Source organism: Epargyreus clarus, unplaced genomic scaffold, assembly GCF_041222505.1.
Source record: "Epargyreus clarus isolate Ecla_fem2 unplaced genomic scaffold, WU_Ecla_fem_2.2 ptg000014l, whole genome shotgun sequence".
Taxonomy (NCBI): Eukaryota; Metazoa; Arthropoda; class Insecta; order Lepidoptera; family Hesperiidae; genus Epargyreus; species Epargyreus clarus.
The window spans coordinates 2,655,615-2,682,885 of record NW_027332222.1 but is presented as its reverse complement, the minus strand read 5'-3'; the positions used below and the strand labels follow the sequence as shown (position 1 = coordinate 2,682,885).

The following is a 27,271-nucleotide window of genomic DNA, read 5'->3' as shown; positions in this document are numbered from 1 at the left end:
TTTTCTAACCACAGACAAAAAGTGTCAGTTCGACCATAACGATAGATTCGCAGTTAAAAAATAAAACGTTTGAATTATTATGCCTACTTTTAAAGAATGGTCGCTTCTCTGTTTGGAATATTGATGTAATGTTTTGCCTCATGAATAATTTAATAAGTTCCTTCTAAAAACTTGTGTATTGATTAGTATAAATGTTTTTTTCAGTTAAATATAACACGAATTAAAGCTATCAGCAAAATTATAAATATTACATAGATTAAGAATTACCCTCTAAGTACATAGATCAGTCTCTTAGAAGTGACGCGAGTGAATCAGATAACACAATTAAATTATTTATAACTCTAAAAATATAATGAATAATAGGTAGGTATCTTATCTAAGTTTACTTTTCATAGTGCATCTATTATACCGGACCGTAGTTATATCGATATCTCTCGATAGCCGACGCCCACTCGAGTTTTTGGAATTCCGAGCCCCCTCCGCCGGGGGTCCGTTCATTCATAACGCGGCGTGATGTCTCCCCGCCTAGCGCAGTGCTGCCAACATTAGCCTCTATTAGGCCTTTACACACTGCGTTTAATTTAGAAAGTTTGTTTCAAAGGCAATTTAAATCGTTAAGTTGATGATACCTATAAATAAACAGGTAATTACGAACAATTTTCACTGCGTTTTATTTTTAAAAGACTTTGTAACAAGCTTTTATTTCTTATTTTGTAAAAGGTTCAGTGACATTAGTTATAATGCCTATTTTTTAAATTATATTAACGTAAAGTCCTTGGATACTTAAGAAAACGAATGATTAAGCTTAAACACGTTAACTTTAACCAACTTAATCACCACGATTTAACTAAATGTGTTCATCGGGCCTTAGCCACTATTACGAAGATCGTATCACATGTGTCCGGACGGAAACGTTCACGAAAACAAAACACACGATTGTTTAATATTGGTATTGTATTAGTATTAGCGCCACCAACGTCGTTGTCTATGAATTGTTCTAATTTTGAATATGGTCGGTCGTACGTAACTCGTAGCAACTTTTTCCTTTGTTCTCAACATGCGGCCAGATATTTAGAAAGACATTTTAAAGTAAATACTATATAATTTACTAATTCTCGAACTCTTCGTAATCTTTGTTAGATTACTAATAAAATAATTTAATATAATAGTTGTCACATGATACCACAATGAGACTAGCTTATTACCTAGGTATTGGTTGCTACTGAATTCTGTATTTCGGAAATAACATACTAAACCATAGTCCCGGAACCATCGACACATTGTTCTACTGATAATCGGAAGGATTTCTTTTACACAACTGATGCATTACGTTACAATCACGTAAAGGAAATCGCATATCGTGTACGATCCAGGAAGACTGTCATTCGGTGAACGCCTGCTTTCATGGACGATTAATTTAATCGCTATCGCTAGTAACGTGCCGACAAAAACTGTAAATGTTATCGAACGATAAATGTTAAATTGGCAATTTTTTTTACTCGTTAGCAATGGAACCATTCGAGCTTGAAATGACATCAACTTGCGGAGTGAGTCTTCGTTCGCGCATTCCTTTCGTATTATTATGTTCTCGCATATATTTTATATAGTAAATGAATACACTTGTAAATAAAGTGTAATCGGTCTGGTGGGTACTGTGTGTGTATTCGATCGCGTACATTTATTTTGTTTTGCTTTTAGATATCAATTATAGAACATTAATTGGAAAATATTTTATATTACTTATTTCTATTCCCTTGTTGTTTTGAAAGTTAGGTTTTAATTCCAAAATGCCACACATATAGCTCTCCAAGCCAGAATCTAAGGGCAAAATCTTAATAAAACTGAATGAAATACAGGATTATAAACATCTAGAATAGATCAATAAACCAGGCATATTGATTTACTGGTTTTTCACTTTTTAACTGTTATGCATTAATCTAAAACACCGGCAGGCGAAACCAGAGCGAGTGTATAGTACGATAAACACGGCCTTTGTACCTGTACGATTCGATTACTTTACACGTTTGTCCACGCCTCCAACTAGGTCACACGTTGCGGTTCCACTCGCTTGCCTATACACATTTCCATACGTATGCTTGCTTTAAATGGATTCTTGTATATTACCTGGATTGGACCTTGGTGTATATGAAATAATTAACGCTTACTATACTCACTCACTATGCGTCGTGGGTATTTCAGACGCAATAATAATTGTGTTTAAATACCCAGAGACGCAGAATATACATACATATGTGATAGATTAGATAGTGGTTACCTTAGGAGAAAAATAAGTATTCCAAGACCATGAAATAATAATATACAGGATTAATTTTTGACTGCAAGGGCTAAAAATACATGTCAAGTCGACATTGAACTGGCGTTCAATATTGGATATTCAATTTTTATATTTGGACATGCCAGTGATAATTTTAAGTTCGATCGCATGATTTTTAGTCTGTGGACTTTTACCCATAAATATATTTTTAATTAGCTCAATCATTGAATTAATCTCAGTGAAGAGATCATTCTACGACGATAGTAAGAAGAAAACGTTATACGAAACTATTTAACTATGCCGATTTAAATATACCGTCTTCTTTTTAATAAAACTTGAATGAATAGTGGCATTCATTCGGAAGTTCGATGCGGGCGGCTGGCATTTTAAGTTACGCGTCGTTTCATGTAAATAAAATAATATATGCACCTTCTACACATATTTTCTTTATATTATAAGACACAATATTAATTTCTACGTAGACCTTAAAAACTATATCAATATACATTTATTTTCCAGCCTTGTTTGCAACGGATATTATTTCCAATTCAAAGTAAACAGCGTTTTTATACAGAATATACGTTATTGATACAACTTTAATGAGCATAACTAAAATTAATATTTTAAAACTTTACTCGACACAATCAGGCACTACCACACAATGTCGTTAAATATAATATAAAACACGTAAGGTAATAAAATATAAATATTTAGTTTAATGACACCGAATTATTGATATTTATTTGCTAAACAAAAATTAAAAATCAAAGTGGCATCGATATCTTTTTAAGCTGTGCTTTGTATAGTAGTTGTAAAAGCTGCGTACTGCGTAGAGACAGAAACCAACAGATTAATAACCACACGACAAAAGGAGCTTTCATGCGATTCGCAACAGTCATTAAGACAATGCGCGGTGGCGTTATGGCTCGGGACGGGGTGATCGGCCGTGCACTCTCACGGCATAATAATTACGGGGCTAACCACTCAGTCGCACTTTATAGGCCGGCTCTGCGCCCGCGCAGCCTGCCGCCCGCGCCCGGACCCCGCCGGACCACATTCCGCTCCCATGCGACCGCGTCCGCATCCTGACTCCAGGACCTCTCCAAAATATCAACTTTTTATTATTCCCCATAAAGGGCAACAGCCAGGAATCTATCCGAGCCGAGAACTCGTCCTGTCCCTACCATTTTCGCGTCCTGCACCAAACGGGGAAAACTTGATTGAAAATTTATACACCGTGAGAGACTCGATTACATGGCTCGAAATTTCTATGGACGAACGAAAGTCATCCCGACCGATTCACACGTTTATTGGCCGTTCCATTAACTAAATCGGACGATGACGAATCGAGTACTAAATCGAGATTATAATCATTACAGCTCGCGGGCTCGCATTCTTACCGAAGAATCCGTGAAGCGATGGAATGCACGGAATCGATTCGAACTTGTTTTGTTTTCGCCACGTCATAACTCGCCCGACCCTTGGCTCGGACCTGTCTGTGCTCCACGATTGAATCACACGCTTCATTGTTTTCAACTATCGAAAATCGTCTCGCTGACGCAAAACAATATTTTGTTCCTTAATTCGTTGTATCAACAGCGTCGACGAAGGTTTTAAGGAATTCGACCTGTAAATGTATCTTGGCCAACCAGGCTGTGGAATTGGAATTTAATATGTGGCTTGAATGGCTTGTATTACACGATGCGAACATGTGGTATAATAATTATACCGATGAACGCATGCAATGTTAGTCAATATCTTCACCAAGGAAGCCCGCATCGCAATAAAATATATATTGTTTGTCTGAACGGGGAAACTAACTGGCGCATTATTTCTTCAAAGAGACTGTGAAAGAAAGTTATAATGATTGGTCATAAGATACTACTTTGATTTAATTGAAATTAAAAAGCATACAGCGCAATAAATAAAGTAACGCATTATCCTTAGTTGATTACATTAAGTTCTTCAATAGCTGCCAAACAAAACAGACTGGTTGATGAACAAAGGAGAAAAGGATACCTACTAAACGGTTTTGTCTTTGCCTATTTATATAAATATCGTGTAATCGATCGCGCCCATTTGCACATAAACGGACATTGACTCTCGGATAACATCCTGAATGCGCCACTAATGTTGCGCGGTCGACATAACGCGAATGATATTATTAATAACTGCCTTCAAGAAACTGACGCAAGACGCCGTTTGATGTCTCGATAATTAAAATGTACAGCTTTATGCGTGACCGTCAGAATGGCCGGTCACTACCCATATTTTACATCGAAATAATTACTAAGAGTTGCTACCTAGTTGCTACTAGTTGCTATTAGTTGCTACTAATTGCTACCTTCGATTAAAAAAAGATAAACTACTTTTTAAGGTGACCGGCCATTCTGACATCAGGATGGCCGGTCACCTATCCAGTGAGTAGAAACTACGCAAATGAATAGAGTTTTTTTGTAATCAATAGTTGCTACCAAATTGCTACCTTCATATGCATCGTATTGGACTTCATAGCTTTTAAGGATAAAAAATATTACGGATTTAATATAAGAGGACTAAACGCCTATAACGCCTGTATAATTAAAAGAGAAAACCCGAAATTAAACATATTATGCTTATACATTATCCAGGCGTTTAGTCCTCTTATATTAAATCCGTAATATTTTTTTATCCTTAAAAGCTATGAAGTCCAATACGATGCATATGAAGGTAGCAATTTGGTAGCAACTATTGATTACAAAAAAACTCTATTCATTTGCGTAGTTTCTACTCACTGGATAGGTGACCGGCCATCCTGATGTCAGAATGGCCGGTCACCTTAAAAAGTAGTTTATCTTTTTTTAATCGAAGGTAGCAATTAGTAGCAACTAATAGCAACTAGTAGCAACTAGGTAGCAACTCTTAGTAATTATTTCGATGTAAAATATGGGTAGTGACCGGCCATTCTGACGGTCACCTTTATGCCTACGCTAATACTGCACATAGCAACATTGTATAGTGCAAATTAATCACAAATATTATGAATACATTTTACTGGCTAGAAATGAGCGATATTTTAAAAACTTGCATTGTATGCACGTCTTAGAATTCAAAAATAATTCGTATTTTAATTGCACAATCTTAATTAGCTTTGACGTAAATCTTCAATCAATCTTAATTAGATTTTGATGAAATCAATCTTAATTAGATTTTGATAATGCAAGCAATCCTTTGCATAAATGCTGGGCTTGACAAAAGTGGTTAAGACGAATCGAATGCATGTTTTTGCGATATGGCGAAGCGGACCGGTCTTCGGAACAAGTCGCCACCTGCCTCGCTCGGTGGAATGTCCGGCTATTAGTAAGAATTAAAACTCTGTCTGTCTGTACAATTATTTTCCGGATCGTCCTGCATCCAAGCGTAAGCTTACGTACCGACAATCGAAAATAACGACGAGGAAAAGTTTAATAAATTCCAAGAAATGGCTTACTGTACACACTTAATTGCAATCAATCTAGAGGGTACTCGTTCATGAATTGAATTGTGCGATGTGGTTATAGAAAAACTTTACTTTGTTGGTCTATGACGAATCTCGGGCTAAGGCAATTTATAAAAGATTAATAAGTTTTGTTTCTATGCATCGTTTGCCATTCATTTTTTTTTTATATTAATAACAAAGATATCAAATAAATTACGAAAATTCAAACAGCAAAACACTGGAACTGCGAATTTAAGTCCGTATTTTTCTTTCGAAGTATCGATAAAACTAAACAAGACATCAATTTATTTAAGTACTTATAGTTTACCGCCTATTTGGTCTAAGAATAAATTTAACTACATGTCCATTCAATTTAGGCTTCCTTAGTAGCAGGATATGGCGGTGTAACTGGCTCCGCATGGTGTGTGGGTTGACATAACAATTTCGTACATTGTATGTTTGCGTCAGAGTCGACCTCGACTCATGTTTCGGACGCACCGATTTTAACGATCAATAATCTATTCACATGTTTACGGCTTTCCTATCTTTATTTGTTGTGTGGGCGTCTTTTAAATCTCCGACTCTGAATCAATTTTCTCATCACTTGACCCAAATGCAAGTATAATTTTAATTAAAACAAAAGAAATGTTGTTATATATTACATTATACTTTTATTTTACGTCTTAATTTTACTTTCAGCTCATAAAATCAGGTAGTCATAAATTTTTAAAAAGAAAATAATACTCTGCCAACAGTAATTTTCTATAGTATAAATCATTATTTCGGATTGAATCGAAACATTAATTATAAATGCAACGGATATTATTATGCGTGACAATTATGAATCCAAAGTCAATAATTTTGTGTGAAATAAAAAGCTTCTTTATGCATTCGACCCAAAAGATATTTTGAGTGCCATATCCTTGTTGCCTACATTCAGTGCATATAGTTTTTCAATTGCTTTTTTACCTTATATACATATAATAATGTAAAGAAAACTTATTGAGAAAGTCAAAACATTAAAATATCTTGAGATTAGCCTCTCAAGCAATTTTCTTTATAAAGAAGTTGCTGAGAATCGTTTATTTTACGTAAGTTTAGATTATTTTTATAAATGTATAATATTTAAATAATGTATCTTTTGCGGATGTTTTAATGAAGTCATTAAGAAAATAGGAATTAAATCAAAATCTTGTCAGTTTAAATTGAGACTGATGAACAATACACGGCATCCTGTTTCCCGCGGAATCCAAGGGCCTAATTACAGAATAAGAGGTTAAGGGACATGACATAAAGGGTCTGACGCAGCCTGCCACTGACAAAGCCCCATTCAGCCATCTTGATTGAAAGGATTCATGTGAAAACCGAAATAATGATTGGCATAATAGAGTTTTGCGCAGGTACTTACTAATTCGCTATTTGACGAGTTTTTTCTCTTTTTATTTTGCTCATCTCAAGCTTTCTTTAATACTTCAAGTAACGTGCTGCAAAACGAGAACTCGTGATTCATCTTCAAGCACCGAAGCTATTAATAAACTTTAAGCTGTGAAGCATTTTAATATCGAATTTATATAAACGCCAGCGTAAAAACCATTGCATTTTAATATAGAATTTATATAAACGCCAGCGTAAAAACCACAAGAAAATTATTATTTTTATCTGTGGGTTTTTGCCAACACTGAGAAATTAGGGAACATCCATATAAAAAGATGTAACACATAAATGTATAGCTTTCTAGATAAAAAGGGAGTCGATAATCTTACTTCTAATTAACTCTGCATACGAGTGTATGCATTACGAAGATGCAGAGATACTTAACTTTCACGTAGAGACGTGAAATAATAAATTAGTAATCACGTGGAAGTTAATCAATAAGTAAGCGCCAAGTACCCGGGTTGTCGACCTCGGTGTTTACCCAATGCAATGTCGGCTTGTCAACCAGTCCACCCACTGATCAAATTTGTATGTCATACCATTTATTAGGATTTGGTGAGAATTTCTTGCCTGTACACTCCGGAGCGAGTTTTCTCTGGTTGTTTGAAAAATATTCCTTTGTCAAAAGAGTATTGGTTGAAAAAAGGTCGTCTGCGTCTAGTTGAATGTTATGTACACATTGAAGTTCATTCCTAGTGTGGCGAGGAGTGTAATAGAACTATTAAATAGAGGTCTTTAATAATATATTTGATAGACGCAAATAAATACAACTTTGTTGATAAAACATGGTTTAATATATGTTAAAGGATGAGTATTACTGATGATCGAATAAATAAATGAATAAACAACTGACAAACGAATGACTTTAAAAACTTTACAATTTTCTAATTGCAAAAATGTGACACTCAGTTGAAACAACTTGTAGCTTATTTAAAAACAATGCGTAATGCAAGATATAATTGCCGGTTAATAAACACGTTGTTACTGTTTAAATACAGGTGGTTGATATAAAGTTCATTGACCAACTAACATGAAATAAGTTTACTTCCTATATTTGAACAAAATATATTGATAATTCATTTTTATCAATATTTATTGTTAATTATTTTAAATGTTCAAACCAATCTAGCACTTCTGTGAAAACTAATCTTAATATTAATATTAATCTTACTTAGTAGAAAAATATACATAAGTTCGGCTGATTCATCGTGATCATAATTCTGATCCTGTGTACTAACATAACGCAACTCATAAAATATCCTTTGTGTCATCAGTAACTTTTTATGGACACAAAATCGCTAAAGGAATATGTGTCTGGTTTCACCGTCGTATTTATTTTTTATGTTAGTCCAGTCAGCTTTCTCAGATCGGAGTGGACGCTCGTTATCTTTAAAATGTGACTCCCGTGACAGACATGATAGATAGGTTAGTTTAGAAAGTATCCAAACAGGATATTCTATCTTCTGATAACGATACACATCCTTACGGTACAAGGGACGTAAAAGATTTGTTTATTGAAATCTTAAGCATATATTTATAAGTGAAACGATAAAAGGCTGTCACAAACCTTCAAAAATATTTCCACGTATTCACACATTTTATTGTACCGTAAGACTATAAAATAATATTTTAATTTGATTAAGAAAAATATGTGACTCGCTTTAAATTTAAAATTATAACCAATATATTTTTTGTAAACAGGTTTTGTGCAGGTTATTGTTTAACTACTTCACCAAAAATACGAGCTTGTTTGAAGGTCGACCTGGATATACAATAAATCAATGAATCTTATTCGTTTTTTTTCATTACTCTTAATTTTAACCGAACGCTCTTACAGTAGAATTCTCAAAGACATTATACACTTGAATTGTGGTAGTACCTTTAACTCTCACAAAGATGAGTATAAAATATAAAGTGTGTAAAAATAGACGGACCTGAATTCATCATTTATATGTCTGCCGGGGGTCGAATCGCTATGACCGCTGCGCCACGCGGGCAATTAATATAATCGTTTTCGATATTCTATATAGATATGATTTAATCGTTTCGCTTACATAAGTTATGTTCAGATCGGCAGCAGCTCCATATTATGAATATTAATTAAGTTAGTGAATCACTGGATCCTTTTCCGGTGATCTAACGACTTCTCCATACCAAATTTAACAGAGTCTAGCGTTTCGTCGCTTTGCCCAGAACTTTGCGCATACATCGCCGGTAGTTGTCGCGACAGGCCGCCAGTTAGAAACACCGGCGTTCGAGTATTGCATGCTAAATAAGCTTCACGGTATGCAAAATGATGCAAAGAACTTTATAAAACTTGATATGACGCGCCGGTCCCCGATCTATCAGACGTTGTTCCCTTATTAGGAAACGTGGCGTCAGCGACGTTCTTAAATTGTAGACTATCTTAATAGCAAGAACCTGTATCCATGCCTCCTGCTGTTTTCATTGAATTACCACTGGCGACAGATAAATACATGCATTTGCATGTAAATTACATAAGTAGTCAGAGGTACGATTTCTACTAAACGACCTTGGATGGATCTAATCGATTAGCAGTTCGGTTAACATAGAGCAATTAGGGTTATTAGATCAATATTTAATGGTATTATGAAATTATGGGTGTGGTTTGTGGACTGGTACGCAAAGCTAACAATATTTTAATTTCCATTAAAGGTTTTATTACGTCGAGCTTAAAGCTTGTGGCGGAAATAAGATACGTCCTCATTAATTTAAACGAGTCCCAATGGATATGAGGTTTGAACCACGCGCTAAGATTGCGGTTGCAAAGGAACATAGAAGTAGGGAACTAAAATATATAAAATTCCGTAATTGATACATTACTTTACAGTTTTGGGTTCGTTATGAATATCAGCGAGGAGTAAAAAAAATAAATTGTTGTGCTAAATTCTGAATTTTCACTTCAGCGATTAAACTTGCAGCGCGCATACTTTCGGATACCTAAATAAGGGTGAAATAATGACTGTGCGGCGCCGATGAATGAGAGTACTTGGAACAGTGTACAGCGAAAAATGATTATTATCTTCTGTCTCTGCATGATTTAACTTTTGCGAAATTAAGCGTTCGACGTTGAATAAATAATATTATGTGAAAATAAGCTCCAATAAACGATGTTGTTTTAATAACAATACTTTTCACGCGTTATTACCTAGAAAGCTTTTATATTACCATGCGATTATTTAAAATCATATCCAGTCAGTTTATTCGTACGAAGAAATCGCCTACTCTGTATTCAGAACAGTATGTTCTATAAAGTATGTAGTTCTAACCACACGTTTAACTTGAAACGCGTTTCTGACATTGAGATTTCCAATTTAACTCTTAACTTAAGAAGCCAGAATCAAGTTCTTAAGAATGAACAGTACAAAATACATGATCGTTCGCAACCATTAGATAGATCTGTTTATGTTGCAACGCATGCATTTCACAACGCCGCCCACTGTATCAAATACACCTACGATCTTCGGCTTTTGATTGAACCTTGTTTATTTTATGGATATCTTCAATGTTACACAGTTCACTTCTTTGCATCATTTGCTTTATTTTGTAAGAATGAAATCTAGCTTTTTCCTGTGATTTAAATAACCATAATCATCCTATCATTTCGGATTAGTTCAACACTAACAACAACTTCCAGAACTAACTAATCCTCCATTAAGCACCTAAATCTATTCATTGTAAACCTTTTTGAAAAGTGTTTTACAGATAAGTTTAAATAAAAGGCGGTATAGTGCAAAAGGGATTTTCGAATTTTAAAGATTATATGGAAGTCTTCTTGTCTTAACTTGTTTCTTCAACAGGTAAAAATCTTGCGCCTTCTTATCGGCGGAGGGTCTCCGAAGTTTTATAACAATGGCTACTGATCCCTTCGTTCCGTTACGATTCTGCAGATATTTACAAGATTGTTGTTTATTGTTTTAATATTTTGTCAAATTGTATTTGTATTTTCTACTTTCTACGATATTGTTATATAGGTAAAATCAAAATGCAACAAGCAAAGATAAAGATCAGAGATAAAATACTGATGAAGTTAATTTAAAGAAATACTACTACATAGAAAAATATTTTTAACTATTGAACGACAAGCAATAGAAGTAAGAAAAAGCTAATAATCAATATTGGTAATGGTAAGTACATTATTTTTTATAGATATCATATTTTGTGAGCACAACGCCGCCTTCTCCTTTCCCACATGGCGATTATCAATAATGCCTTTGGCTTGCGTTTCTTTGAGGACAGCTTGACCAAATGAGAATATCTTTAGGTAGTTATTAAAAAGTTAGGGTTAATATACAGTAAATGCTATTTAAAATCAATCATATAATTTAAGTACCTTCTACTACTACTTACTACAGCATAAAGGCATATAGGCTTAAGTATTTAATTGATATAATTAATAAGTAATCTAATAACGTGACGACTGTCTTTATGAACTTATAAATAGGTAAATAGAGTACGTACGTACTATATTTTCATAATAAAAAAATATCAGATTAGAATCCACAATCAGTGTATTGGCAACATACCCATTAAATATTATCATTTTTACTATCTAATTCAGCTGTAAAAAGAGAGCGCGTGATTCTCACCTGAATTCGGCAGCGCTTGGATATCAACCGCTGACAACATTCCTTTCTTTTCGAAGATACTTTGCACACTCGCACAAGATATTTCCGTGTCCGCGGCAGAAACAACCGCCAAAAAACTCGCGAACAATACAAAATACAATATTTGGCTCCTCATACTCAAACCAAAAATCGATTTTTTGTTAGGCGACAGTTTAACACAACAACACACGTTCACAGCCATGTTCGTAACAATGTTATTTTATGGATAATAAATGATTATCTATTTATTTACCTAAGCGTTTCATAAATAAAATTGTAGGTAAACGATTTTTATTTAAAACTTTGGGTAATGTTCACGCCATAAATACGGCACGCGACGACTCAACTGCGATCCATGACGGTCGCAGCCCGACTGCGTTGTCTGAAGTGCGCTACGAATGGAGTACGACGGCTGATATTGTTGCCATTATCAACGATATTTGAATATGCCCACACGTATTTAATTATATCTAGAATATAATAGTATAAAATAACTATCAGATAGCTAAATAAAACGCATACGTCATCGAAAACAATTTTTTATATTTACGTCATCTTGACGGCATAACATTAGTCAAGTCTCGAAATTGACGGATAGCAACACATGAACACAGCCCGTTTCTTTCTAATCAGTACTACTGCTAGTTGTAGAAAGAGATAAACGACATAACAAAATACTATTAACTTTTTCATTCATTGTCAATTTTCGTCAATCAATCAGCAAAATGGGTCAGTAGTCGTTGGACGTATTTTGCTAAGTTTTTAAAAGAAAAGTTTTAAATAAAATACAAAAAAAAGACGCCGAAGACTTCTTCAGTTAAAAAGTTATTTAGTTATAAAGTCGAAAGTTGTCCGTAGCCTTTTACATAATATTTGTCTGCACAGGCCGGTCTAAACATGAGGATTTATTTGTTAAAATCTGTGTCAAATACGATTGGATGGCGATTCCTTTCGTCAAAAAATGTGAAAAAGGCGACTCACTGCATTTTCGACATGGACGGACTATTATTAGGTAAGAGGCGGAACTTTACCGCGCGACCTTTTTCATTGTTGTCAATGTTAATGTATTACATGAAGGTTATATTTACATATGAAAACGAAATATTTTTTTAAATTTAAATTTGACAGATGTGGCCAGTTTTAGTGATTAATTATCCGAAGAGAATGTAAATCTGTCACTAATAATAAATTTAAAAGCGGAAAGAAGTTTAAATACCATTAAACATTTAAAATCATAAATATCTAGAATTTTTAAATTACCCAATTCTTTAAAATAATATGCTTTTGTTGTATTTAAAAAAAAATTGTAATTAAGTACATACTAGGAACTTAAATTCAAATCCTTAATTTTTCTGTATTGAATATTGTGCTACATCTGAAATATTTTTTAAATAATATTTTCATAAAAATCTAAGAAGTTTATTGCATAATAATAATATATTATTATAAAATCATATTACCAATTTGTAATGCCTGTTCATTTCTGAATGATTTCTAATTTTTTGTTCTACCGTAATAGTTGGTGCTACAAAAGTTCTAGTAGCAACCAACATTATTGTTGCAACAATTTATATTCCCAACTGAAACTTGCTGTTTCCGATATTTCCCTTAACTGTGCTGCCACAATAAAAGTATTTTTTACTTATATAAATAATACAAACACATTGTAGAGTAAGGAAGGCAATCCTATCAATGAATTAATCTATTGATCAATCAACAATCAAATTGATCAACTACAAAAAATATTTAGATTTCAATATTTTGGTGGCAAACTTTTGTTCAAGTTTAATCATTTTAACAGCTTGGCAACCCTACTCAAATTGTAGGGCATTATGCCAATTATTGGCCATATTCGAAATTTTAGTTTTTATTTATAGTATACACCTTCCCACATACTAGAAGATTGCTTATAAGATGGTCAAAAATTATTTTTGAACAAATACTAATTTTCAGATACTGAACAGGTGTACAAAAAAATGATCACACAACTTTGTGCCAAGTATGGGCACAAGTACACCGATGAGCTGATGATGAAGGTCCTTGGTGGCACGGAGCAGCGTCTGTCGGAGATTTTATGTAAAGAACTTAAACTACCGATTACACCTACAGAATTTCGGGACCAACTTTTAGTGCTAGGAGACACAATGTTAGCTGGGACTCCTTTACTTGATGGTAAGTTAGTTTCTTGACATAGCGTCAAGAAAATAAAAGAAAGTAGAGATTATAAAAACTGTTATATCAGATAATTATAATATGTATAGAATTATTAATAATTTAGTAGATATAGTAAATTGACATTAAGTTATCGTTGCTATGCATGGATATCTGCAAATAAAACTGGTAAAATATTGAAGATACCAAGTGATATTTGTCTACAAAACAAGGCTTGGAGGTAGTGCTTTAAAATCATACATTATTTTTAACATTTTTTATTATGTGTGCAATATTCTAACTACTTAAAATTTGGGATAACAAATTATGTTTAGTTGTACCCTGGAATCATTATAATACACACAATACACTATTTTAAGTTTCTGTGCTGCAAGGAAATCTGAAGTTTATAACAAATAGACTGCAGAATTCGATTGAAGTGTAATAATTACAATTTATAATCCTCAGAAGCCTCCGGCAGCCTTAACCTACTTTACTGTTTCAATATTTTTTATAAGATGGCATGCATAAAAATGTATAGAAATAACAGTTCTCCAGATGAGAACTAAGATCAAAGTCTTATACATAACTTAGCTGGCATCCAAAGTAATATTGCAAGTCAGTCATCTTAGCAATGTGACTTGCTGATATGTATATCATTGGGTCATTATTTACAGTACTCTTGAGAAATGCTTTACACTTATCTTAATCTAAATACAACAAAAATCAACTGATACCTCTCATTGATATCAGTGATATCGTATCATATCTTTAAATAAACCGCTCTTTTTAAATAAGATAAATATAGTGATTATTTACAACACCTATTTATATTTGTTTGTTGTGCTACTGTTTTATTTCTCATTTATTAAGTTCAATATATAGTAAGAAGGTAATTTTTAAAGGTAGTAGAAGTCTCTGTGGTTCGATTCCGGCGCACCACCACTACACCTATTTTACTGCTTACCGCCACACCTATGCTAAGCACATTATTATTCACAACTTTGATTACACAAATTTATCACATTTCGATACTCCACAGGTGCAGAGAGGCTGATTCGCCACTTACACAAAACGCGCGTCCCATTCGCGCTAGCAACGTCCTCTAGCGATCGGTCGGTGCAGACTAAAGTTGCGGCGCATAAGGAGCTGTTCAGCCTCTTCCATCATATGGTGATGGGCAGCACTGATCCAGAAGTCAAGTACGGGAAACCCCACCCGGATATATTCCTCGTGGCAGCTGCCAGGTTCCCGGATAAGCCGGATCCTTCTAAGGTTGGTATTGGGTTTTCTTTATGGTCTTTTTTTGTTAGGTAATCTTTGCTTATTACACGAAATATAAATACACTGCAGCACTATGCTGTATTGTTCAATGTCCATAAATAAGACAGCAATGAGAGTAGAAGTTCATAGTTTGATTTGATAATGAATTTAATATTTAGTAGTCTCATTCAAGTATCAACAAATCTATACAGCGAAATAGAATGTTGGATTTTATGTTTTGGTCTTGTACAATGGCGGTATAGCCCCATTTTTACATTAGATCTACCTGTATATTTTCTTTTACAGTGCTTAGTATTCGAAGACTCGCCACACGGAGTCACGGCCGGCATCAAAGCTGGCATGCAAGTAGTCATGGTTCCTGACCCACATCTAGACAAGAAATTGACCACCCACGCGACGATAGTGCTGCCATCTCTAGCCAAATTTCAACCGGAAATATTCGGCTTACCCGCTTTCCAATGACCAAACCAGAACTGTTAGAGTAGTGGGATTAGTAACTGTAGGGTTGTCTCTTTCTGTCGTTTCTAGTTACCAGTCACGGAGCGAGATAGCAAATGTTTCATTGTGCCTTTTGAAGTATGCTGTAAGGTTATCCAAGTACTGTAAATGCAATGGTTAAGCATGTATAATTATATGTTTAATCGTGAAAGATCGTAATTGTAGAGAATATGATTTTTATAAGTATTGGACTTAGTACTTTCATAGATCTAGATTCTAGACTCTAGAATGTAGAACATTTTAAGAGTTCAAATTCTTCATGTTTTAATAGACGAAAATATCTTATTAGATCTAAATCTAAAATATAGTACTTAATTTTAAAACTTAAGGGGATATAAAATACATGCCCATTTGACAATTTTACAGGCAATAATATGTTTTAATACAATTTATACTCCCTTTGTATAGAACATTGAGGTTATAGTTTTTTACAAATGATTTTTGATAACAAAGTGCAATAAATGGCCAGTCAGTGTCTTTTTGTCGATTTATAAATATGTGTAATAAATATTGGTTAAAACAATTATTACAAAGATATGTTTATAGTACAATACAAAAGTGATTTTTTATCTGCCTCTAATAAGTTTTTATAAGCTGAGTACCTTCATATTGGATCTACAGGGACCGACGTATTTCATTCACTGAACTATATTTTTATTTTGTTAAAAAAACAATGTTGTCTATGGTAATTAATTGTTTCTAAAATGAACTGTATCTTCAAAATTATTGTCAAAAATTGAGTCCATGAAGTGTGATTATCAAACTGTGATTCCATTTAAGGTTCTAATATATAAAGCAATAATCATAATTCACTAAAAAGGCTAACATCAGTATGTTAGCCTTTTTAGTGAATGTGTTATAACAGTTTATTATACGACAAAATTAATTGTTTGTTTTACAAATACTGAAGGAAATGCTTGTAAATAATGAAAGATACTGTCAGTTCTAATTATGGAAGAGTTTATTGAAAGTAATGTTTTAAGTTTATTGAAACATGCTATGTGTTCGCGAGATGTAGTTTTCTATTAAGCATAATAAATTATTTATGTAACCTCTTTTTCTTTTATTTAACTCAAACATAAAATCAATATTTTTCTATTAACTATAATATATACATAATAATATTAAATTAAATCACTTTGCTAGTTGTTTGACAGCATTCATAACATCGTCGGCAGATAAGTTGGTTAAAGTGCTGCTTCGTTCTACACCTTTATCTGAAATGAGAAATGTTTTGAATAATTATTTAGTAATCATAACTTTAAAGTTCAAAAAACTTATACACCTGAACACAGTTCAATTGTAATTTTTACAGTTAATTTAATATTTTATTATTAACATAAATATTGATACCTTCATTCGCAAATCAGCCAACTCCACTTTTTGTCAAAATGATTTTTTTTTTTATTATTTTGATTTCGTTGTCCATTGCCATTTACTATTAAGGGGAGATCCACAAATTACGTGAGATGTTTAAGGGGGAGGGGGGGTCGAGTCAAATCTCATCTAATCTTACGTTGGAGAGAGGGGGGGTCTCGGCAAATATCACGCAATTTTTTTTCTTATTGAAACAAAAAAAACTATACTATTTTGACCCATTATCCAGATTCTACATGCTTAAGATTTAAGCATAACTGTAATACGATTAAGATCATTCACTAATTCGTTCGAAAGAAAATAATTTCATTCATACTTCGACATTATACATTACTACTGACTGTCAAACTACCATATTTGTTTTATACCAAATAGTTCAATTTAATCAGAGTTTACGATACAGTGAGAACGAAGTTGAAGGAGCAGATGATTTTATTGAAAATCATATGGACATGTTGGTTCCAATAGTCTCTCTTGAGACCACGCATGATTCTCCATGGACTGAATTAGAGAAGATATTTTTTTTTAATCGCATTAGTTACGATTTAAGTATTCTATTGTTCAATTTTTATTACACTTATAACTCAGCAATATTGATTACTTAAGACTAGTAATCAATATTACATAAGACTAGTCGTAAATAAAAGTACGAAGCAATTTTTTTTTCTTTTTACAATAACACACGTTTACATATTTAAGAAACGCACATTTTGAAAAATCTCACGTGAGATTGGGGGATGGGGGAGGGGGTTGAATAAAATCTCACGACATCTCACCAGGGGGGGAGGGAGGGACAGAAAATTCAAAAAAACACCTCACGTAATTTGTGGATCTCCCCTAATGTATTATTGAATGTATATGAATTAAGGTATTGATATGTATATTACTATTTCAACAATTAAAGTGCCCTCTACTCATAATTTTAAAAACAATTTAGATCATTGTTTACCATTGCTAACTAGGCTATATACTGATAGGCTGTTAGTTATAGTAGGGCTAGTTTAACAATCATATAATTATTATATAAATTAATTCTAACAATAAAAATATAACTCACTTTAATACATTATTATACGACCAAAATTATCTATTCGATTCTAAAACATATACAACAGTAATAAAGGAAGTAAATATTTCAACATAAATCAAATGTCAATACTAATTCCAATCCCACATAGGTATACTTTATACATTAAAATAAGCTAGTTAAATCTATTTAAACTTAAAAGAAAAAGTTATTTAAATACTTGGTTGAAATCCTTCCAATAACATTCATAACTTGTTCACAGCTGAGATCACAAAGGGATTCACTGAATTCATACCCTCGATCTATAAAATACAGTTCAATTTTCACAATATTGATTATATTATGACATCAGTCTTCAATGTACGATGGTATAACCCTTTAAGGTGTAATTCCAGAGGCCCCACCAATACACCCATTTCTGCCTAATAGTGTTAAGAGCTGCTGTGTCTTGGTTTGAAGGGTTTCATTTAAATTCTTCACAAGTAAAATTCGAAACAATGGTATAAATAATATAAGTTTTTAGTTTTAGATACACTCTAGTCATTAGACTCTATGTAATTTGTTTTTAGTGAGCATGAATAATTTCTTATCTTTCATCTTGTATATAAACTAAGACAAAGATCTCACCATAGCGCGCCCACACGCGCGGCTGCACTCCGCTGCATTCCCGAATTAAAATGGGAAACTTGGGATTATCTTTCTTGATCTTCACATAGTTCTTTTGAATAAATTCTCTGAAATTTAAGAAATGCTGCAATTGTCATAGTCGTAAATATGCCTGCACACGTAATATGATGTGAACAATATATTATTTTCAATTTCTTGGTGTTTGTATGCAATAAATCAAATCAAATTTTTACAAGACTTTGTATCTATTCAATTTCTGTACACTTGGTTTTAATATTTTGTATATCTGTATATTTTCTATACGCAAACATTTATAGAGTAAAAGGGAATCATGTAATGTGAGATATGATGTTTTTGGCAAAATAAAACATGAAGATCGTAGAAGTCAAAGAGGTTAGAAAGGTGTTTATGTAATCAATATACCTTACTCCGGCGGACTGCTGGCTAGTCTGGCAGAGGTGAATCCGCAGCTCTTTCAGAGCACCACCTAAACGTATAGACATTTTCAGTAATTTGTTTTCCGACAGAAAAGGTTTGAAATTGCGATCCTGCAAATTTAATTCGCTGTCACTAATGTCAAATGTCAATGTCAGGATTTTATTTTCAAAATTATTTTCCTTCACATCCATGGATACATAGAATTTGCGCAATAATTTCTTTCGATAAAATAAATATTTTTGAAAAATCATTGCGAGGCGCGATTATAAAACTTTATAGTTTCAATGCCGCAGCACTACCAGCACCAAATATAAACAATAAGAAATACCTGTGAAACTTTGAAAAAAAAATTACGTACCCATGCATGGTACATCATGCATGCATGCATGTAAGCTTTTATGGGTTTACGAGAGATATAGTATACCTAATTTTGGAATTTGTGATGAACTTCGCTTGGATGCCGCCTTTTATATGGCCCTTCATGGATTCCCTGGAACGGTGGGCGGTGTGGTGGACCTACCACCACCCAAGCAAACTGAAGGCAGAGCTATATTATCGAAAAAAATCTAGTATACTTCTTCTTGTGCCCAAGTACAAAAAAACTAGGATTCTCTGTGCAATAAATCCGTTTAATTACATCAATAATCAGCCAAGTGGGAATAAGTCTGTCGTAGTTAAGACTTCCAAGTTGCCACAAAATATATTTGTACAGATACCAATATATGAAACCAAAAAATAGCGTGTTCCAGACTTGAATGTGGCAAATTAAAATGATGTGATATTACTCTTTACACTTATAATTGTGACATACATTTTAATTTTTATTATACATCCCCCAATTCTGAGATAGGCTAGTTACAGCAGTGAATAAAAACGAATCTGTATATTTAATTAACAATTTAATGCAGTTAATACTCAATACATCAATTTCATCTTTTGTACATTAAATCTAAGTACCAAACTTTTTCATTACTTTAATAATCCAATAATATCCTAAAAGCAACAGATTTTGCTTAACTTTGTTAAATCAGAAAGTTGTAGATTTTCGGCGCAATAATTTTATTATTTATGCAAAATTGTGTAATGAGGAAGGAGATTGATTATAAGTTACATATTTCGATTACACATTTCACTCATGAAGTAACAACCCAATAAATATTACATACTAGAAACAAATTTTGTTCATTAGTAATTTTAACATTCAAAAATGTATAACTTAGTATAAATAAAATATGAAATTCTTCAATTTGTTATACATACATTGACGACAATTACAGTTTCAGAAATTAAGCCAAAATACAACATAATGGCAAACTTTTGCCTGTAAAACAAAAACTTATATGATTATAAAAATACCAATTTATGTCTTACCAATTTATAACTGTTAAAAATTTCCTAAATTGCACATCAAATTACATTATGCAACACAATTCGAAAAAAAAACACTAAAAAAGCAGATTCATGAGTCAAACTTGTGAATATGTTAGGTAGATGTATTTGACGATTTATAGAACATGATAAAAATAGACCTGGAGTCACTTTAAAAACAAGACGGACAATTCTAAGGTTTAATAATAAAAAAGAAAATATCATTAACATGTATATACATATTTACATCTTAATTTTAAAACCTCGAGGATTAGTACTCTAAACGCATGAGAAAAATCTTTTTGGAATTTTTTAAACCATTTAAAACTTTGATAATATCTATAGGAAAACGTATTCCCTCCGACTATAAGTCATAACATCCTAGCTCATAGGAAATAGGAGCAACTCTATGGTTGGTTTATCTAACGGACGTTTAGACCGAGAGCTACATGCGGTTGAGTGGAAGATTCGCACACAAATTGACCTATCATGACAATGATTGATTCCACTTGCTCACTTAGTGCGTTAGCTAAAAAGTTTAGTCAGCTACACAATTCGGAGATTATAACAACTGCGAGGCACTCAACTGAACATAGCTCCATCCCATACAGTACGGAGCGTGTTAGAAGCCTGAACATGTACTTGCTAAGGGTTGAGAGGGCTCTACTGTGAGATGCCTCTGTGTACACATATTGCTTCGCTTCGTACTGCAGGTGGTAGGTTGTCAGCTAGCCAGACACTGGCTCTAGTGCTTTGACCCCATCTCCTGTGAGCTCGTGCTTCTGGCACCACTCAACGAAGTCATCAATGAGGACTGGCCACGCACCCTCCGCATCGTAGTTACTCATGCCATCATCTATTTGAGTGGCAAAGTCAAGAAGCAGGTTCCATGTATCTTTGGGTATAGATCTTTTATGATGTTCCTGAAATTAAAAAAAAATTTAAAATTAATTATAGGTATAGATTACCATAGTATGCTACTATTATTTTAGAATTTTGGCAAGCTTTCAATAATAATTAAACCATATAAATGAATTGTTAGTTTATACAGTTAACAAACAATCATTATGAATGTGCGCTGTAGTATTTTTAAGTATATGTGATTAAGATTTACAGAATTAATAGAAATGCAATTCAGGAAAAAGTAATGAGAAAGAAAAGAGCATTAAGTCTTTCTAAAGTAAAATTACAAATCATGAATTCATGTGCACTACAGCTACATAATTTAGTGAGTAATATTAATAATTAACATTATAATGTAATTACAATATTAAAATCTATATACACAGGGGGTAAGGGATAGTTTGTTAGTCAGATATTATTTAATTCATAGACAAGATGACAGCTATATTGGCTCAAAAAGTTGTTTATGGAGAATTTTTATTTGTATATTGAGACTATCTTGTGATAAACAAATATCAAAACAAAAACTGTTAGGCAACATACCACGAGAAACTTGCACCATGCGTCTAGGAACTTAAATCTCCCTCGGAGCACTATATTCCAATAAGCCACTGCCATGTCCAGGTCGAGGCCTTTCTGTCCCGGATTCTTTGCATAATTAAACGTAAACTGATAGAAATCCTTAAATTTAAGAGGGTCCTTAATTTCTGAATCGAGTGTCGGTAGTTTCGCTTTTAACTTATCTACCGAGTCCGCACCGAGCTCTATGAGGCCTGTCGTGAACTCGTCTTTGGAAAACTCACATTGCACCGCCGCTTTGCACTTCCACGCGATTATAAGCACCAATATAGATTCAGGACTAAGGTTTAGGTCTTCTAAGAACCTCATTACACCGTCTACGGTTATTTTATCGATCTCCTGTTGATCTCTGTACTTATTGAACAATTGCTCCAGCTTCTTCCTGTCCACTGAGCCCTTAACGGGATCCTTGTGGTAAGCTTCGGGATTCTGGAAGTAATTATCGCTCGCCAAGTCCAATTTCCAATCATTCTGAGAGAGGCAGTAAATGGCCGTCGTCTCGCTGGTCTGCGTGAACGCAACGAACTTCTTCACCTTGTCTCTCTGTGATGATTTTAATTTATTCTGAAAGAAAACGTAGTAACATCATAACCTTAGCCAACTGAGCTGTCAATTGCGTATAGCTTATTGGAATAATTAGATCGCATTTCTTCAGTCGATCGGTGGTCCGGGTTGAAAAATGTTGTCTACAAACCATTTTTGACGGTGCTTTGTTATTTCTAATTACGACTTTCACCAATTTCACTGTTATTTCGACATCTGAACAAAATGAAATAACAACCATAGATTTCAGTTTTTTTTTTATTTTGACTTTCTATATTGTCTATGTTATACTTTATAATAAATTTTGATTTCATGATGGCCAAAGGATTTATATAAATAAAGCCTTGATTATTACTTTGACAATAATTTATAATTACATTTTATTTCAATAGTATTTACTCTTTGTTAGCATTAAGTACAGTTTATATAATTATTTAAGATATAATAACAATATTTTAGTTTTACTCATTCGAATTTTGTGCATTTATAAACGTGAATGTAATGTCAATATCAAAACAGCTGTTTTTTGACTTTGACTAATTGACAATTATTAAATCCTTTTCTTAACTCTGATGTAAACAATAATTTAAAACAATTTAATTTCCGAAGATATGTTTGTTTGAACATAAACAGTAGACAAAGACGCACGCTCTTTGAAATAAATCATGTTTATTTTCAAATCAAAACCTCCTCTTTTAAGATATATCTGTGTATATCCAAAACATAACCTATGTCGGACGTTAAAAACAGTTAATCCTAGAGTGAGATTCGCGCCTAGTCCCACAGGATACTTACATTTGGGTGGTTTGAGGACTGCTTTATACAATTACTTATTCGCGAAGTCTCGGGGTGGTGCGTTTGTGTTACGAATAGAAGATACTGACCAGTCGCGTAAGGTGGAGGGCTCTGTGGATGCGTTGATACAGGACTTGGAGTGGGCGGGAATCGAGTGCGACGAAGGGCCTGCTAAGGGCGGGAAATACGGCCCTTATGTCCAGAGCGAGAGATTGCATATTTACCAGTAGGTTATGTTTTATGGTATTTTGTAGTATTTTGTAGTAGTGGCACTGGTAAAAGATCTTTCTAGGTGAAACCTAATTTAAGCAGTACATGCCTAGCGTAAATAATAGTTGGAAATACACAGCCGCGGTAGCTAAGACCATTAGTATTGTAACACTTGATTTTTTTTCATAATATAGGGGTAGCAGACAAACATGCAGTCCACCTGACGGTAAGTGGCTACTGCCGCCCATGGACATCTGTAATCAACTCCAGATAGGATTAGATATTCCTACCTGAGGTTGGCCACAGATGCGCCACTACCCCTGAGGGCTAAGTTGGAACGCCTCGGAAAAGTTCGTCTCCCTTACATACGCGCCTAACATTCCTGTTATTAGGCAGAAATAGGTGTGGCGGTGGTGCCTGCCGGAGTCGAACCACAAAGGGTTCTACCACCTTCAAAAAATGATAAATGCTTTCTATAATACTGCGATATGATTCCCTGTGTCAGGCCTGCTCTATGGCTACATATAAGCATGCTTCTGTATGTCAGGCAGATATGATGACTGCTCTTCATCACTGGTTGTCAGATAGTTCACTACTGTTAGATAGGAACTATTTTTTTTACTACTACTGTCAATAGTTATACTATTATGTTTATTTCATGTCATATTTGTAAGAAACACTTTAATTTTTGTTATATATTATTATTGTTTCAATAACACCAATTTTCAGGGAGCAAATAAAAAAACTTCTTGACAATGGATCAGCATACAAATGCTTCTGTACAGAACGTAGACTGAACATCTTGCGTAGAGATGCCATCAAAAGCCAAAAGATACCCAAATATGACAATAGATGCCGTAACCTCTCCCAAGAGGTTATTAGGGAGAAGATGAAAGCTGGGACACCCTATTGTATTAGGTTTAAGGTAATAAAGTAATACTCTGTGGTACTGCTAAGAGAATTGCTAAAAGTTATATTTACTTTACATGTCGATCTCTGTGTTTAAGTTGATTGTTATATCAGAAAACATAGCTTTCACTGAATCCATTTTAATATATCCATATTATAACTGTAAATTTTCATGTCCATATATAAAATGTGAGTATATATCTATTTATGACTATGTATTACTTGGAAGTATTACAATAAAATAAGCAGTTGAAGAATTTTCAACTAATAAATTCAACAGAAAATGATGGCTCAGTTGAACATCATTCTCCTCTCCTACACTCACCACTGCTTCCTTACATAATATATCCTTTATTGCCCCTTAACATATTTAGCTTCCATTGCATTGCTCAATGCAGATTATTGCAAATTAAGAGTACAATTCACCCAATTCCAGCTTTCATCAGACTGTCTGTTTTTCGACGACCTTATCTTCGGGGGCATTGCGTACGACGTCTCTATCAACGAAGGTGACCCAGTGCTGCTGAAGAGTGATGGCTACCCTACCTACCACTTCGCGAACGTGGTGGACGACCACCTGATGGGCGTCACGCACGTCCTCCGCGGTGTGGAGTGGCAGATATCTACTACGAAACATTTGCTCATTTATAAGTAAGATTTCTTTTGTAGAGATAAAACTATAACACATAATTTCTGTGTCTGATTTCTGACAATAGATGCCTTGCCACCCTTGAGGAATAACTAAGTTGCAATGCCTCAAGTTTCCAATGCTTTAAAATTTAAAAGTTATTATTTTAGTATCTTCTTTATAGTTGGCAAAATGATTTGAACAAAGCAAAATGATTTGGACAAAGTCATAAGTGACCATGAGGTAATTGTTGTTTTTCAGGGCTTTTGGGTGGACGCCCCCGCAATTTGGTCATATGCCATTGATAGTCAATCCTGATGGCACCAAGTTAAGCAAAAGGCACAGTGATGTTAGAGTGGAAGATTATAGGAATAATGGTAAGGTATTACAATTCGAATATAGGTATTATAAGTAGGGCATTAGTAGGTTCGATGGTTTGGTGATTTTCTAAAAGGACAAAAAAAAAATTTATTGCTACAGAAATAAACGATGTATTGACGACGCTCATATACACGTAGCATCCGAAAGTAATAATAATTTAATATTATATTTATTTTACTGTAAATAGTTGTCGGTCAGTGGTCGAAGGTTGACCATAATTATACATTTTTAACAATTATAGGTTTTTTTCTAAATTTTTACTGATCGTTACTAAACCTAATGATATGTTGCAGGAATAAATAAGTATAGATATCTCAAAGCCTTGTAATTGAAGGAAGCCATTAAATGGCTTAAATGGCTGAGAATGTGTCATCAATTTAATGGCTGTCATGGTGTAATTTACGCGGAACAATGCCGACATGTGCAGTTATGTGGTGCAAAACACGAAATCGGAGAAAAAGTGCGGAGAAATATCGTTTCATTCGTAAATGATCTAAAAACTACAGATTTTTAATATTTTTCAAACACGAAAATAGATGACCGTGACATTTTCAATTGTCAAAACTGGTTACATTTTCTTGTTAGGAGTGAGTAATCTTTACTAATCTATGGTTGCAGGTATATACCCACTAGCGTTAGTGAATTATATCACGCTATCGGGCGGTGGGTTTGACCATGTGCCCGGCGCTGGCGTCAGGTTGAAGACCATGGAAGAGTTAGCTAAGGAGGTACAGACTTTCACTTATTTTGCATACATCTCTTTACTATAAACTTACATTAACTAAGCAAATAAACAAGTAAGTCAAATATAGCCATAAGGCAAATCAAAAATTTTATTCTGTAATTTAGGTTTTTCTGAGGTGATCCAATCATTTTAAAATTGTCTTTGCTTTTCCAGTTCCAGATAGACAAAGTTTCATCTCATCCAAGTCGTCTAAATCCAGATTTACTCGAAGAGTGCAACAGACTAGAAATAAAACGACAATTACAAGACGAAGAACTTACAAAAACAATAGTGACAAAAGTACAGAAACTTGTCACAGAGAAGTATCCAGAAGAGAACTTGAACATTTCGGAAGATCATGTCAGAAACGTGCTTAACTGGTCTACGTCGAGATTGACAAGGATAGAAGAATTAGCATCATCCAAATTCGGATTTCTATGGATTCTACCTTCAAACACAGTCGATGTTAATAAAGAAGTTTTTGAAAAACTAATTAATACATTAGAAGATATAAGTATGAAGGAATTTGAGCAAAACTGTCTTAAAGATCATCTTAAAGATTTTTCGACGAAGAATGGTATAAAGTTTCCGGTGCTAATGAAAATGATGAGGTCTGCGCTAAGCGGACTAAATGAGGGTCCTGGTGTAGCGGAGATGATGCAACTGTTAGGCAAATATCAGTCGTTGGAGAGAATTAAAGCTGTTATGAGATAATTGTGTGGTTTTCTTCCGGTTGGAGAAGTTGGTCATTTGATTAATTTATCGTTAGTGTTCGTCCTCTCACAACTGGAGGTTAAAATTCTTTGTATATATGCAGCTCTAATTTTTTCATGATGTGTTTCTTGACAGTATAAATTAATTATTACTGTCAAGAAACACATCATGAGGAAATGATACTTTTCTAAAAAAGTCCTAAAAGGTAATGTCATAAAGTCACACTGTTTTGGGATTTACATGTAACTAGTAGGTATGTTTTGTTTTCTTCTTTTCTTTTGTCATTCTTTTTCTTTTTCTGTAGTCCAGGTATAAGTCCAT

At 33.8% G+C, this 27,271-nt stretch overlaps 5 protein-coding genes across 6 annotated transcripts in view; 2 read left to right on the top strand and 3 right to left on the bottom strand.

The window, feature by feature from the left end:
- dlp (glypican dally-like) overlaps positions 1 to 12,190 on the bottom strand; it is a 97,236-nt gene extending 85,046 nt beyond the window's left edge. The window contains exon 1 of the mRNA XM_073079460.1: positions 11,777 to 12,190. Within this exon, the coding sequence (XP_072935561.1) occupies positions 11,777 to 11,996 (220 nt within the window). The 5' untranslated portion in view covers positions 11,997 to 12,190. The remainder of the gene's footprint in view (positions 1 to 11,776) is intronic.
- Positions 12,191 to 12,437: 247 nt separating this feature from the next.
- On the top strand, positions 12,438 to 16,294 carry LOC140747185 (probable pseudouridine-5'-phosphatase). The gene is made up of 4 exons (XM_073079466.1): positions 12,438 to 12,806; positions 13,748 to 13,966; positions 14,988 to 15,220; positions 15,515 to 16,294. Exons 1-4 carry the CDS (start codon positions 12,692 to 12,694, stop codon positions 15,689 to 15,691), a joined length of 744 nt encoding a protein of 247 aa, XP_072935567.1. The 5' UTR covers positions 12,438 to 12,691; the 3' UTR covers positions 15,692 to 16,294.
- A 488-nt stretch (positions 16,295 to 16,782) lies between these two features.
- ND-B8 (NADH dehydrogenase (ubiquinone) B8 subunit) lies at positions 16,783 to 19,351 on the bottom strand. Of its 2 annotated transcripts, XM_073079456.1 has the most exons (4): positions 19,182 to 19,351; positions 18,759 to 18,865; positions 18,352 to 18,433; positions 16,783 to 16,944 (listed from the first exon to the last, which is right to left on the bottom strand). In XM_073079456.1, exons 1-4 carry the CDS (start codon positions 19,259 to 19,261, stop codon positions 16,941 to 16,943), a joined length of 273 nt encoding a protein of 90 aa, XP_072935557.1. In that variant the 5' UTR covers positions 19,262 to 19,351; the 3' UTR covers positions 16,783 to 16,940. The 2 variants fall into 2 exon arrangements, with proteins under 2 accessions (XP_072935557.1, XP_072935558.1); XM_073079457.1 differs by lacking the exon at positions 18,352 to 18,433.
- Positions 19,352 to 20,078: 727 nt separating this feature from the next.
- Positions 20,079 to 22,873, bottom strand: SCCRO (defective in cullin neddylation 1 domain containing SCCRO). The gene is made up of 3 exons (XM_073079455.1): positions 22,741 to 22,873; positions 22,011 to 22,610; positions 20,079 to 21,487 (listed from the first exon to the last, which is right to left on the bottom strand). The coding sequence occupies exons 1-3, from the start codon at positions 22,828 to 22,830 to the stop codon at positions 21,293 to 21,295; spliced, it is 885 nt and encodes a 294-aa protein (XP_072935556.1). The 5' UTR covers positions 22,831 to 22,873; the 3' UTR covers positions 20,079 to 21,292.
- Positions 22,874 to 23,119: 246 nt separating this feature from the next.
- On the top strand, positions 23,120 to 26,973 carry GluRS-m (putative glutamate--tRNA ligase, mitochondrial). The gene is made up of 6 exons (XM_073079454.1): positions 23,120 to 23,610; positions 24,324 to 24,519; positions 24,940 to 25,154; positions 25,393 to 25,508; positions 26,131 to 26,240; positions 26,411 to 26,973. The coding sequence occupies exons 1-6, from the start codon at positions 23,255 to 23,257 to the stop codon at positions 26,948 to 26,950; spliced, it is 1,533 nt and encodes a 510-aa protein (XP_072935555.1). The 5' UTR covers positions 23,120 to 23,254; the 3' UTR covers positions 26,951 to 26,973.
- The last annotated feature ends 298 nt before the right edge of the window (positions 26,974 to 27,271 follow it).

Excerpts from the sequence above, each read along its gene's own strand:
- LOC140747185 (XM_073079466.1), top strand. The coding sequence starts at position 12,692 with ATGAGGATTTATTTGTTAAAATCTGTGTCAAATACGATTGGATGGCGA. Across the intron at positions 12,807-13,747 it reads CATGGACGGACTATTATTAG|ATACTGAACAGGTGTACAAA; the intron begins GTAAGAGGCGGA and ends ACTAATTTTCAG. Across the intron at positions 15,221-15,514 it reads ATAAGCCGGATCCTTCTAAG|TGCTTAGTATTCGAAGACTC; the intron begins GTTGGTATTGGG and ends TTTCTTTTACAG.
- ND-B8 (XM_073079456.1), bottom strand. The coding sequence starts at position 19,261 with ATGTCTATACGTTTAGGTGGTGCTCTGAAAGAGCTGCGGATTCACCTC. Across the intron at positions 18,866-19,181 it reads CAGCAGTCCGCCGGAGTAAG|AGAATTTATTCAAAAGAACT; the intron begins GTATATTGATTA and ends CTTAAATTTCAG. Across the intron at positions 18,434-18,758 it reads GCGCGTGTGGGCGCGCTATG|ATCGAGGGTATGAATTCAGT; the intron begins GTGAGATCTTTG and ends TGTATTTTATAG.
- SCCRO (XM_073079455.1), bottom strand. The coding sequence starts at position 22,830 with ATGGTTGTTATTTCATTTTGTTCAGATGTCGAAATAACAGTGAAATTG. Across the intron at positions 22,611-22,740 it reads ACAAAGCACCGTCAAAAATG|AATAAATTAAAATCATCACA; the intron begins GTTTGTAGACAA and ends GTTTTCTTTCAG. Across the intron at positions 21,488-22,010 it reads CATGGTGCAAGTTTCTCGTG|GAACATCATAAAAGATCTAT; the intron begins GTATGTTGCCTA and ends TTTTAATTTCAG.
- GluRS-m (XM_073079454.1), top strand. The coding sequence starts at position 23,255 with ATGTTTATTTTCAAATCAAAACCTCCTCTTTTAAGATATATCTGTGTA. Across the intron at positions 25,155-25,392 it reads AAACATTTGCTCATTTATAA|GGCTTTTGGGTGGACGCCCC; the intron begins GTAAGATTTCTT and ends GTTGTTTTTCAG. Across the intron at positions 25,509-26,130 it reads GGAAGATTATAGGAATAATG|GTATATACCCACTAGCGTTA; the intron begins GTAAGGTATTAC and ends CTATGGTTGCAG.